The 12,594-nt window shown below is 40.3% G+C and overlaps 1 protein-coding gene across 1 annotated transcript; it reads left to right on the forward strand.

Moving 5' to 3' along the window:
* Positions 1-4,357: 4,357 nt before the first annotated feature.
* Positions 4,358-5,497, forward strand: irgq2 (immunity-related GTPase family, q2). Its single transcript, XM_030783400.1, has one exon. The coding sequence runs from the start codon at positions 4,358-4,360 to the stop codon at positions 5,495-5,497; it is 1,140 nt and encodes a 379-aa protein (XP_030639260.1).
* Positions 5,498-12,594: the final 7,097 nt, after the last annotated feature.

The raw sequence follows: 12,594 nt of genomic DNA on the forward strand, positions 1-12,594 counted from the left end.
CAAAGTACAAATTTGCTTAAATCTTCACATTTTGAGTAACTTGACAAAGCTAAGCTAAAGCTTTCGTAAAATGGTTAATACAGCCGTGACTCTACAATGTGTGATGACTAAGCGGAACTTGTAAAGGCATTTTTAATTACTGTACATCACAACGTAAACACACAGGATGAGTGGATTTCATTCTTCTTTTGGGATGTGTGAAAGAAATAACCAGAAGCAGATTTTGTCTCATTGTAATACAGCTACTCCATGCCCTCAGACGCTTGTTTGTCCAACCTGTTTCCCTGTGTTTGTCTTAAACATAATAGCGTACAGTTATCCTTTCTGTACAGCATCCTCTCTTTACTGAAACCGAAGCAGACACCAGACTTTTACTAAGATCTCTTCACTAACTACATCATTACTGAAAATATTACCATTATTGCAGTTTGCTACAAAATGTGATATTTGACTCTCCAAATTTCCGTCCATTGTGCAGTGAATATATAAACAGTTCGTTCCGTTGTATGATCATGGTACTTTGATTTTTAGGGAGGATATAGTTTTGGACTGTGTCAAAAAAAAACAAAAACTCATCCAGTTTATCTCATTCGTCAGATTACTGTGTGTCCCTCGGTGGGCTTTCTGTTGCCTTGTCTGAAAACAGAACACATGCAGATCACTCCTCTCATTATCATGACGTAACCCACTAGAGAATCGACTACTACTGTAGGATTAGGTTTGTGGCAGTGGCGAGGGTCTCATTGCCTACTGTTCCACGGTTCTTTCTTTACTTGAATTACCATAAGGCTACTGTGGTGCTAGGAGGCCTGGAGCCTTTTTATACGTGTGTGAGTAAGGCTTTGACAGTAGGCCTTCAGTTAAGACTAAACCAGGCAGAGAAAAAGAAAACAAAGCTTTTTATACTTACCCTTTAAAGGACTTCGGCTTTTGTGTCTGTGTGCGTGCGTGGGTATGAGTGTGTGTGTGTGTGTGTATAGAGTATATGTTGTTAAACAGTTCAAACACAGCAAGATCATGTCTGAGGAAAAGGATGTTTTCTGTCTGTCAGAGACACTACTGATGTGTCTTTATATTCTGTATATTCTGCTGGTATCTATCACAAACATGGATTACTTTTTTCTTTTGCTACAGTTGCATATCCTTTTGGGATTTGTACAATATTTAGAGATTCAGTATCCGTAACTGACGCAAGTGTCACCCAGACGAACACAGAGCTGTACTGCGACCTTCCTGTGTGCGATATATTGACGAGGCACAGATATTTGAAGTACGTTGAAGACCTGTTCCAGTTGTATTTCACAGTAAGAGGTGACATCATACTCAGCACCTTACTGGTCAAGACTTAACATATGACTTATAGAAAGTCTGTTCATCATGAGCAAAAACACAGCATACCATTGTCCACTGTTTCTGAAAATAAGGTTTTCCCAAGCTTTAAGCTTGTGTTCCTTGATCTTTGTGTTCATATTATGGATGTGCAAATTTTAAATAGCTACGCTTTGTATATGGCAGAGTTCTGGTGAGATCTCCTACATTCTTAATGTGTCTATATTTTTCCATTTCCTTTCTCCTTTGACATGGACATTGTTTGAGGGCAATGTAGCCTTTTTTTAAAGGGTGACAACTTGAGCCAGGGGTCTTTTTAATGTTATTCTGTTTTAGTTTTTCTTTTTCTTTCTTTCTTTTTAGTTGGCAGGGTATTTTTTAGAGAAATCAAGCATAGCCAGAGACAGCTCCTTTTTTTAGCCAGTTTGAGGCTCTTCTTCTATGTGTCAAAGGAAATGTCTCTGGTTCTGCCATATAAAACAAATTAAGACATCGTTTTTGAAATACCATGCCATGGAGAGGAAACAAACCTCCTGCTTCTGTGTGTAAACGCTCTGGCCACTTCACGTGGAGATTTGACTTTGTTTTCTTGCATGTTCACCGTTGTATCTGAAAAAGAAAAAAAGAAAACAACCCATTGTTGTCCCAAACCCTGGCAAGGATTCTACCTCAAGCTGTTCAGAATGACGTCAAAGAATACTAATGCAAAAGTAGAGAAATAGGTCGTGCTTGGTGTTGACTGTCTAACAGAGTTGTTCAGTTGTGTGTGCAATGAGGGATGCAGAGCACTAGTCAAAAACCTACCACAAGATCTCTCTCTCTCCCAGAGCTATTCAGAAAAAAAATATGTTATGTTCCTGTGTATGGATGTTTTAATATAGTTTAAAATCTAAAAAAAAAAAAATAACAACAAAAAACAAGATGTATGTCTGGTACCTTGTGTATATGAACCCTGAGTTTGTAAATAACTGTATATATATTTCTAAACTGGTTGAATTTTTCTATGCACTTTTTTATTTATATGTTATTGGATTAATAAAGATGTTACAATGTTTGAACAGATGTGTTCTGAGTTTGCTTTATGCTCAAGTAATTGAGTGATATAAAGAAATGGGACAGCCAGGACAAAACATACTTCCTAAGATAAAGATGTCCAACAGATCCAAAGATAATTAAGTGCATTTGGTGGAGGTTTTATGTAGTAAATTCAAGGTTCTGTATAAACACACAAGTGAAGGAGTCGCAGCAAGAAGGTTTCGGGTTCTATTCCCGGCCGGGTGGCCAGGGTCCTTTCTGTGTGGAGTTTGCGTGTTCTCCCTGTGTCTGCGTGGGTTTCCTCCGGGAGCTCCGGTTTCCTCCCGCAGTCCAAAGACATGCAGGTTAGGTGAATTGGAGACACTAAATTGCCCCTAGGTATGAATGTGTGTGTGAGTGTGTTTGTCTGTGTGTCTACCCTGTGATGGACTGGCGAGCTGTCCAGGGTGTTTCCCCGCCTTTCGCCCTATGAGCGCTGGGTTAGGCTCCAACACCCCCCACGATCCTAATCAGGATAAGCGGCTTAGATAATGAGTGAGTGATGAGTGAGTGAAGGAGTCATCCAAAGGTGAATATTAGTTGCCCGTAGCCCCATTAAGTTTGATGGGATGCTGCTGTCTGCTGCTGAACTGATGGTTTCTGTACAGAGTAATGCAATGTTCTCAGCTCATACACAGGTGTGACGGGGCAAATGGGTATTCAGAATAGTAGATACATCCATGGGACCATAATCTGAGAATATTACCCTTAACTTTGGGACATGGACAAAAATCAATCCTTTTTTTTTTCTTTTGTTCTTTTCATTGTGCTTGTTAGAAGAACATATGATGAGAAAGTCCTCTCTTTCTCGTCGCACTGATTCGTAATTTTGGCATGCGCAGTTATGAACTGCTCTCCTGAGTTCACTGGGTTTTTTTATTAATTTGAGCTCTTACAAGTTTCAGAGTGTGAAAGAATTAGAGAAATATAAAAATGAAAGGTACGAGAGGCAATCTGGAGAAAATGTTCATATTGGGATCACAATAAAGACACAGAAAGCTTGTCTAACTTGGAACACTTAAATCTTCAAATACAAAAACATTAAATTCACTCTGTCACACAATGACAGTTAGTATAACATCTCAACAGCAGTATTTTTAATCTAATAATTTTAATATAATAATAATAATAATAATAATAATAAATAATAATCAGGTCTGCATAATTCAGTGTGTGTTGTGTTTCTATTTGTTGTCTTATGCCTTGTCAGTCTCAGGGTTTAACAGTATGACGATGACTAGTGTGTGAGGGAGATTAAGCAGGAGATTACATGATTAGAATGTTCCACGCTTAGGAGAGAGTCCATATATAGCCGCTTACTTGTGAAACATTACTGTTCAGCCTTCAGAACAATCTGCTTTGTTTCTCCTCATTTGGATATTTTTTTCCCCTCCACAAGCCTAATCCGTTGCTCAGGTATCTTTTCAGCCTAACCAGAGGTAAGCACAGAGTTAGCCCTAAAAGAGCCTGTAGCATAAACCTTGCATACCCTAGGTATCTTTCAGTGTATCATTTGTAAGTTATGGTAGTATTTTGTTTAGATGCTTAAATTGATCTTCAAAATATGTGACTACCCACACCTTTTTGACATGTTGGGAAACTGAGTTTTTGTGATCTGGTCATAGCCCATTGAGTGTATAGCTAGAATTATTTTGTGTTCCTGAAATTGCCGTAACAGGTTAGGAGGATTAATTTTGACATTAAAACTACAATAAACGGAATGTGCATAAAGTACATGAGAGAAGATCCATGTGGGAGATTATGTAATCACTGTAGTTGTTATGGCGCCCACACATGTGAAAAATGCTGAGCCCAAACCCTGTTCTCTTTACTGGTAATCTGGCACAGCCCTACTCCTATATGTCTCCAGTTCATGGCTGTTTTATGCAATATATTAATTAATTGTCTTTTTTTTTATAGCGATTGTGTTTATTTTAGCTCACCTCTCAAAGATATGGCTGATGTGTTGAGGAGCCTTAACTTGTTGGAGACACTAAAGGAGTACGTTGAGAAGAATAAGATCTCAGATGTAAGGGACGCTGTGGAGGATCTACTTGTTAGTCACATCAATATAGCAGTGGCAGGGGACAGGGGACCTGAAAAAGCTGCTTTTATCAACTCGCTTCGAGGCCTCAGCTTTGAGGATGAAGGGGCAGCCCCTCGCTCTTCTTCCTCTAATCCAGAAGAACTTGCACTGTACCAACACACCAAGTACCCCAACTTCAGACTATGGGACTTGCCGGGATTCTCGAAGGATTCCAAGATCGATCCATTAGATTACATGGAGCATTTCAAGCTCTTGCGGTACAACGCGGTCATCTTCACCTTCACCGCGAGCCCTCATCCCAACAGTGTGATTCTATGGAAAAAAGCTCGCATGGTGCAGAAGGAAACAGTGTACTTTGCCTTGCTGGCAACAGAAAAGGACACAGAGAAAACAATGGTGGCCAAGAAAAAAAAGAGTGTGGAGGAGCTCAAGGCAGAAGGAGTAGCTAATCCCACCGTCTACCGAGTGCAGCCTATAGCTCTTGAGATGGAAGACTTCCCAAAGCTCTTGGAGGCGATGACGGGTGGTCTGCATGAGATAAGATCCCATGCACTACTGCTGGCTCTACCCGCCTTCTCTACCGCCATTGTGACCCAGAAGAGGGACACATTTAAAGCACTGGTGTGGGCTGCAGCCTCACTCTCTGGTGGCATCTCAACCATCCCTGTGCCCCTGGTGGCCTCCGTTGTGGATAGTGGCTTGGCTGTACGGATTCTTTCCAAAGCTCAGACCTCACTCTGCCTGGACGATGAGTCGATAGAGCGATTGGCAGGCCAACGAGGCAAGAACACGGCACAGCTCAAGGGCCTGCGAACTTGTGTCCTCTCAATTGAAGTCACCAAGAGTGAAGTGAAGAGACGGCTCGCTGCAGCGGAGAAGAGCACCAGCTCAACCACCAATCGGTTGGTGGAGCTGGCAATGCCACGCAATGCCAGGGCTGCAAGCCGCTCCTTTACTGTCATGCTCCAGGCCCTCAATGGGGCAATAGATGAGATGGGTGTTGATGCAGAGAAGATAGTGGAGATGGCGACAGGGAAGGGACAGTGACTGACAAAAATGATGTAGAATGACAATGGGAATTTTGGTAATGCTTCAGTATACTGTCTGTATGAATTTTTTTAATGATACACTGCTTTTGCACAGTAGGTGATTTGTTATTTTTTAACAGGGGGATGGCCCGATGGCCAACAGGGGGGATGACCCAGTGGTCACTGACTCTACTCTAGAGAGTATATAGGGGGATGACAGGTTAACTAGGGGGACGCATTTTGGTCATTTTGCTAACAGGGGATGGCATCCCTCCCATCCCACTACAAATCGCCTACTGCTTTTACATATTTTCAAAATAAGTATCCTGTTGAAGATTTTTAGAATGCACCCTCAACTTTATAATAAACATACTGAAGAAGCACCACTTAATGTTAGCTGTATAATAAGTAGTTGTAGCATATGCTATACTACAACTGATTAAACTATCTAGAAGTATCTCAGAGATTGTGTGAGGTGTAAATAATCAAATAAATATTAAACGCAATTTTAATGTTGTGAATTCTCTATGTAATATAAGTTTGCATATTGAAATGTACTGTGAATCCTCAGAAAAAGACCTGTCATTAAATGTGGCTCAAGTATTCCACAGTGGAAATACATGTGAAGAGCAGGCCTTCACACTGTATCATTCCACCAGGTGTGGTCCTGTCTGTATTCTTCACATGCACCCTTGATGTTCTCTTCAGTATATTTACAAAATACCTAGAATTAATGACAGAAATACTGCAAAAGCATTTTCTCTGGTCATTTTGCTCGAATTCTACTATTATCAGTATTATCATATACTTAATTCATGAACCATCAGTGGTTAGCTGGTATTTTAGATATCAGGATGCAAGTTGATCTAAACTAAAGACAAATACACAGTTTTATCTGTGACATACTCAAAGTTTAAAGGGGTATAGAAAGCAACGGGGTCAGCCGTGGCTTAGTGGTTAAAGAAGTGGGCTTGTGATCGGAAGGTTGCCAGTTGGTTCCCCTGGACCAGCAGGAAAAAATGTGGGTGGGGGGAGCAGCTGAAGTGCCCTTGAGCAAGGCACTTGTAGGTACAATTGCAATCCTAACACAGGGACACCAAAAGATGTAGGTGTGATAGGATTAATAAATCAGTCTCATATAATTTATTAACCATTAATTTGGGTGTTCAATATTTTGTAAATTAAACAACTAAGATTAATGGGATAAGCTAGCTGTCACACTGTGCTACAGTCTTAGAGAGTATTGCAGTACTAATGTACTACAATTACACTACCAAATCCATAACACTCATGAACAACCAGGTTGATGAAGGTAATTGGGAGTACTGTGATGGCAGAGGTTGGTGTGCATAGGATGGGTTAAAATACAGAGGTACAGATTTGGACATTCTAATTGTTGGGCGACATGTCGGGTGACAGTGTAAGCTATAAACTGGACTTTATACTACAACAGCCTATCAGAATGACAAGACAGGCAGTAATTGGTTGAGAATTACAATGTGTGTAAATCAAAACTTGTGGAAGTTTAAAGTGTGAGACTGCTTTGGGTGGTGCTGGAGAAGTAGACTAAAGCGTTTCAGTTCCGAACTCGTCTGTCTCCGTGAAATTATCGCTTATACCACATAATAAGCCCAGCCGAGCATATCAAGCTTTACACTTACATTTTAATAAATTAATTATCTACCACAACTAACAGATCATTCTATGCCATGACAGAAGCAAACACTATGACTTTTCAAGGCATTCAGTGGGCTATGAGTAGCCTAACACCTAGCCTGCCAAGTAACCTACGAGTGACACCTCCCAACCCCCTGCCAATAGAGTGCCATAGTCTATTGTTAGTCTCCCACATTAGAATGATTTGGCCAAAACCAGTTCATGCCACGAGTAGCTTACCACCGTCTATCATGAGTCTCAGCTAAATCTAATTCCACACATGTAACAGAAAATGTAGGCACAGCTTGGAAATGAATAAATATGCATGGATGTTGTTTTTACAAAATATGTATGTCGCAATGGATTTTCGTAAACAAAACTGTGTCGGGTGTGTAGGCTTTTAGAGTAAATAGCGTAGCATAAGGCGGCCGAATTTTTACCATTTATTGCAACTAAATTACAGCAAGAAAAAAACCCTTCTTCTTGGTAAATCGACAGCTGTGTAGTTTATTTACAGTAAATACTTAAGAAAGAATGAATTATACATTATACAAGATAGATACACGAGATAGTGTATACAGTGAAAAATGTACTAAGTAAATAAATAGACAACAAAGTACTTTTTGAGCTATTTAGTATTCTATGTGGTGGGATGTTGTAACCCCTTTTACACAGCCTGTTCAAGCAGGGAATGTTGTACCTCACTGTTTTGTGTTCCCATTTCAAGTGGAGAGATATTCAACCGACAGCCTAGAACAATAGCCTAGGTGTGATCCCAACCCCCTCCTAACGACCCTGTCATGAATCACTTGGTCAACTGATCAACTCAGAAGTTCCCTTCAACGTAGACCAAAAGATTGTTTGCCAGTGCCAACGAGGTGAAGAAATTTCGGCCTACTGTCATCTTTCCCTAGATTACAATTTGTTATTTTTTGGCAGACGCTTTTAGATAGGGCATTGCGTTCAACATGTATTTTATTTCAACATCAGCGGCCACCCAGAAATTAATAGCAAATTAGCCCGGTTTAATGGCCATGTACTGTGTGAAACGACACAGCAACGACTTGATAGGGAACAGTTGTTCATCTACAGTTATGTTCTCACTAGGTGTGTAAGAAGCAATACTTTATTGAAAATCTAATATCGAAAATTTATTTGTCTCAAAGTGGGCAGCCCTTGCATTCTTGTCATCAAAGCGCACATAGCGCATGATATCTTGGAATCTCTGTTGAGACATCTGTCTCTGAAAATGGGATTTCTCAAGTTAGCAGACCAGTAGTTGTCCGGGTCAATGCTTTTACCACCCGTAATACCTCTCAAACAAAGGAGACCCGCAGTTTGAACTTATCAGCATCATTTCGATCAGTTTCTGCTTCAGAGTATTTCTGAATCTTTCACCACATTTCTGTGTCAATCAAACACACTAAACTGCTCAATGGACTTGTAACATTGTCCTTGGCATAACATGTGGGCCCTGGGGTTTCTCTCATGATATTGCACTCTCGTGCTCTACCCCGAGGGTTGCCAGCAGTTTGTTCAACCCATACTGTGCCTTCTCTTGTGTAGGGTGTTATTATATTGAATGAATTAGCATTCGCAAAATTCCTGCCAACTAAGTCATATAATAATTATTTAAGCCCCTGTACGTGAAACAAAAATGCGTTTATTATACGTTTATCCGCTTTACAAAAAATTTGCATTTTAATATTGTAAATTATTGGCTGTGTCCGAAATGGCATACTACCTACTACTCGCATACTAATTTTGACGTAAAAGTAAAAAGTAGTATGCAGTATGTGAAAAATAAAAATTTTGCAGTACACGACAGTTACCCAGATGATGTACTACTCCAGCGAAAATTTGCAGTATACAACCGGAGCTCACTTCGGCGGGTACTGCATCCCATGAAGCAATGTGGTGATTTTCAACTGTCAAAAAAACATGGTGGACAGTGACAGAAGCGGCTTCAACTTCAACTGTAGCTGCAGTTTCGAATATAAATGTATCAGTTGGATATTTTGGTGTAATAAGTCTTCATACGCTTTCTTATAGGGCTACTTTTGATAGATATTTGTTGTAGTCGTGTGTTGTTCGATTTTAACAGAACAGATAGCCCAACCGATAGCAAACGTGTAGTACGTACTACACGTTTGCTATCGGTTGGGCTATCTGTTCTGTTAAAATCGTGTACACTACATGAAAGTTCTCATAATTGCGTACCATACTGTATACTAGCGTGTATACTAGACTAGTATGCAGTATGCTAGTATGCCATTTCGGACACAGCCATTGTTGCAGCTCTAAAATGATCTAATGTCATGACATGAGAATAAAGCTTTCCATAGTCTACACACGAACTATCAGTCATATGATGACCAATTATGCACGGTTCAAGTAGGCTAGTGCAAAAATCAGTGACAATTGATATGCCCATGTAGGTCATGAAACAAAAATGTGCTACATAATTAGTAATATTAATTTATAACTCTTATAACTCTCGATAGATATATATAAAACCCTGATATATATATAAAGACGTAAAACTAGTGCGAGCGAACCCTTGCGACATCTGCTGAGAGAAAAGAGAATAGCAGGCAGGAAACAACATGGCCGAACGCGAAGCTGACGGCAATTTCACAGAAATATGAGCAAAATAGCTTTAAATTACCTTGTACCGGGGTGATTTTTAAAATGTAAGGATGCTGGGTGATAAAACGCACAAATCTAGGAAAAGTCATGAAAGGAGGGTCCTGAAATTTGACTGAGTGCAAAGATTTTTTTTTTTTGGGTCACTGCGGTCAGATGACCGGCGCTCTGCGCTTCTAGGTATGTAATGGTCACCCATTAAAATATATATAAATATATATGTTTTAATATGTCTATTTTTTTTCCGTTCCTTCCTTGTATTCTCATTTGAATGTCTGTTTATAAAATTGCCTTAATAATAAACAGTTAGTTGGAGGATGGGACTTTCAGACAGCCTGCAGTAAAAGAAAAAAACACGGGAAAAGGACTAAGGTCCCATCTATTGGCCTGCCAATCAGTTGGAGGTGTTGGTGGGATGGGACAAGTTTTTTTAGGTACTGCCAGTAGGTTAGGAGGAGGCAGAAGCGGCACAGGCGAGAGGCGGCATCACCTTTTGATTATGGTTGGACACCCTTTGTGTTGATACGGGTCGCACATGCGAAGGATTACTGTTTTTTTTGTTGGCGTGGACGCACGCAAGCGATCTTTTTTCACCTTTTGGTCTTTTTTCCTTTTTTTACCTTTTGTGGGGCAAAAAATCCTGGAAGCGGTCGCCAACCTGGTACAGACGGGTGAGACACGGGGTTTTTAAACAGGACCGCCGTGTCCCAATCGGAGAGGTGTAAGCGTATCATTGGTCGGTACGCTGCCGCGGGAGAGACTATTCAAAGACCTGTGCGCTTTGCGAAATTACAATGTATATAATGTAAATCATGAACTTTTGTTGGGGAAGTGTTGTATGATTGTATGGTGATGTCTGTCTGTCGGTCGGGTGCACTTTATAAAATAACATTAGCAGTCATTGGTACGCTCTTCTTCTTTCTTTCGGGATAAATGTATGGTGGGGGATTTATCGATCTGTAAACGGATAAATTCAAATCTGTTGTAAATACGGTCAGTTCAACGGAGGTTTGTGTGTATACTAATATGTATTGTGTTCTTACTGTGATTTTAAAGAGTACAGCATAGTTTTTGTTATCGCCAGCAGCTGTAGTATAGGCAAATAGTCCGCCCAGACCTTTTATGCGTTTGTAGCCCCTTTCTATTCTGAGAGATAGAGAGCGTTCGTTACAGGTATAAGTAGGTCAAACCACCGCGGCGCTTCTAGTAAGACGTCACAGCGGTGCTCAGCGCTTCTAGTGTTAAATTCACTGCTAACAGAGTGTGTGTGCAATTGTAACCCAGCTGTAATTTACTCAGCTTGTGTTGATTGTTTTTGCCAGTAATTAGTTACTGTCACGTTAACACTCGTATACGACAGTAGCAACCGCTTTCCGATAGGGTTAGGAAGCTATAATACAAACGCACTGGTGGGAGAACACGTGGGTCCAGAGGGGCTGCGCGAAGGCAGAGAGCACATCTGCGGAGTTGTGTGGTCCTCGCCTGAGCTTCGTTATCGACCATAACGGTGAAATATTCTCTCGCTAGACGGACTGCCTGCCGTCAGTAGTCCTGGACGCTTTGACACGCTGAGGAGAGGAGCAGACGGATTTGCACTGGTCACCCCACCGGGACAACTTGAGTATTACACAATCTTTTTTTTTTTTTTTTTTTTTCCCACATAGAGCTCTATGCAATATTTTTTTTTGGGTACCCCCCCTTTTTTTTTTGGTTGCTCCATTTGGTTTCCTTTTCTTCTCAAATTTTTATGTTTGAACTAAAGTGCGGTGATAAGGACACCCAGATTTGGCAAAGGAACCATTTCTTCAGATGAGAGGCCCTTATGAAACAAATGTGGCAGAATGGACTAAGCAAAGGATTTGTCAGTTGAGGTTGTGTTTAACTGAAGTGTTCAAAGTATCATTTGGGAGGTGAATTCAAATGTTGTAAGAATCCGTTTTGTTTATTTTGGACAATAGCAGTGTAATATACTATGGACAGACTTTGTTTTATGGATTGAACAAACCTTTACTGTGATGTATAATTTACTTTGTATTCTATGAGAAGAATACGTTCCAGTCCAATAATTTTGTTGGATTCAGATAGTAAACAGCTATCAAACCCTGAATAAATTCTTCATTGAAGTAAGTCAATCCAGTTTGCTCATTTTTACCAGATACTGTGATTGGGTTACACAATCACAGAGATTCTAAATTCTAACACCTTCTAAAGTCTAAAATAAAATCATCTAAAACATCCAAACTACTTTGGCCTGATGGTAGAGGCATTTTGGCCTATTTCCACGGACAGCCACACTGATGAGTACACGGTGAAGTATTGGTGAAAGTTTCTGTAGGAGCAGAAACTTTCACAAATACTTAGAATTTATACTGTCCGTTAAGTCATTCAAAGACCTTGCTGATCACTGAAAGAGTTGAGAGCGGTAAGAAGCAGGTCAGCGAGCGCAGAAGTGGTGGAAGAATTGATGTGACAGCAGCTACGAACCACGGTAGAGACAACTGCCGTGAATGGGAGAGTTACTTATAAAGTAATAAGAAAATGGTCAGAGAGGGCAGCAGAGTAAGGAGAGACGACAACGTGAGAGACATCTAGTCCGCGAGTTAGAATAAGATCTAAAATAATCTAATGTCACTGCCACTGCCACTGAAATTAGTTGGTTCGTGGACATATCGGTTAAAGCTAAAAGTGTCTATGATAGCTGTAAAAGCTTTATTAAGAGAATCAGAACTGTTACTGTGAGAATAAAGTCCCCCAGTATCAGGACTTTATCCACTTTAGTTAGAATAACAGAGATAAATTCAGAGAATTCATCGA

Source organism: Chanos chanos, chromosome 8 (genome assembly GCF_902362185.1).
Source record: "Chanos chanos chromosome 8, fChaCha1.1, whole genome shotgun sequence".
NCBI classification, from domain to species: Eukaryota; Metazoa; Chordata; class Actinopteri; order Gonorynchiformes; family Chanidae; genus Chanos; species Chanos chanos.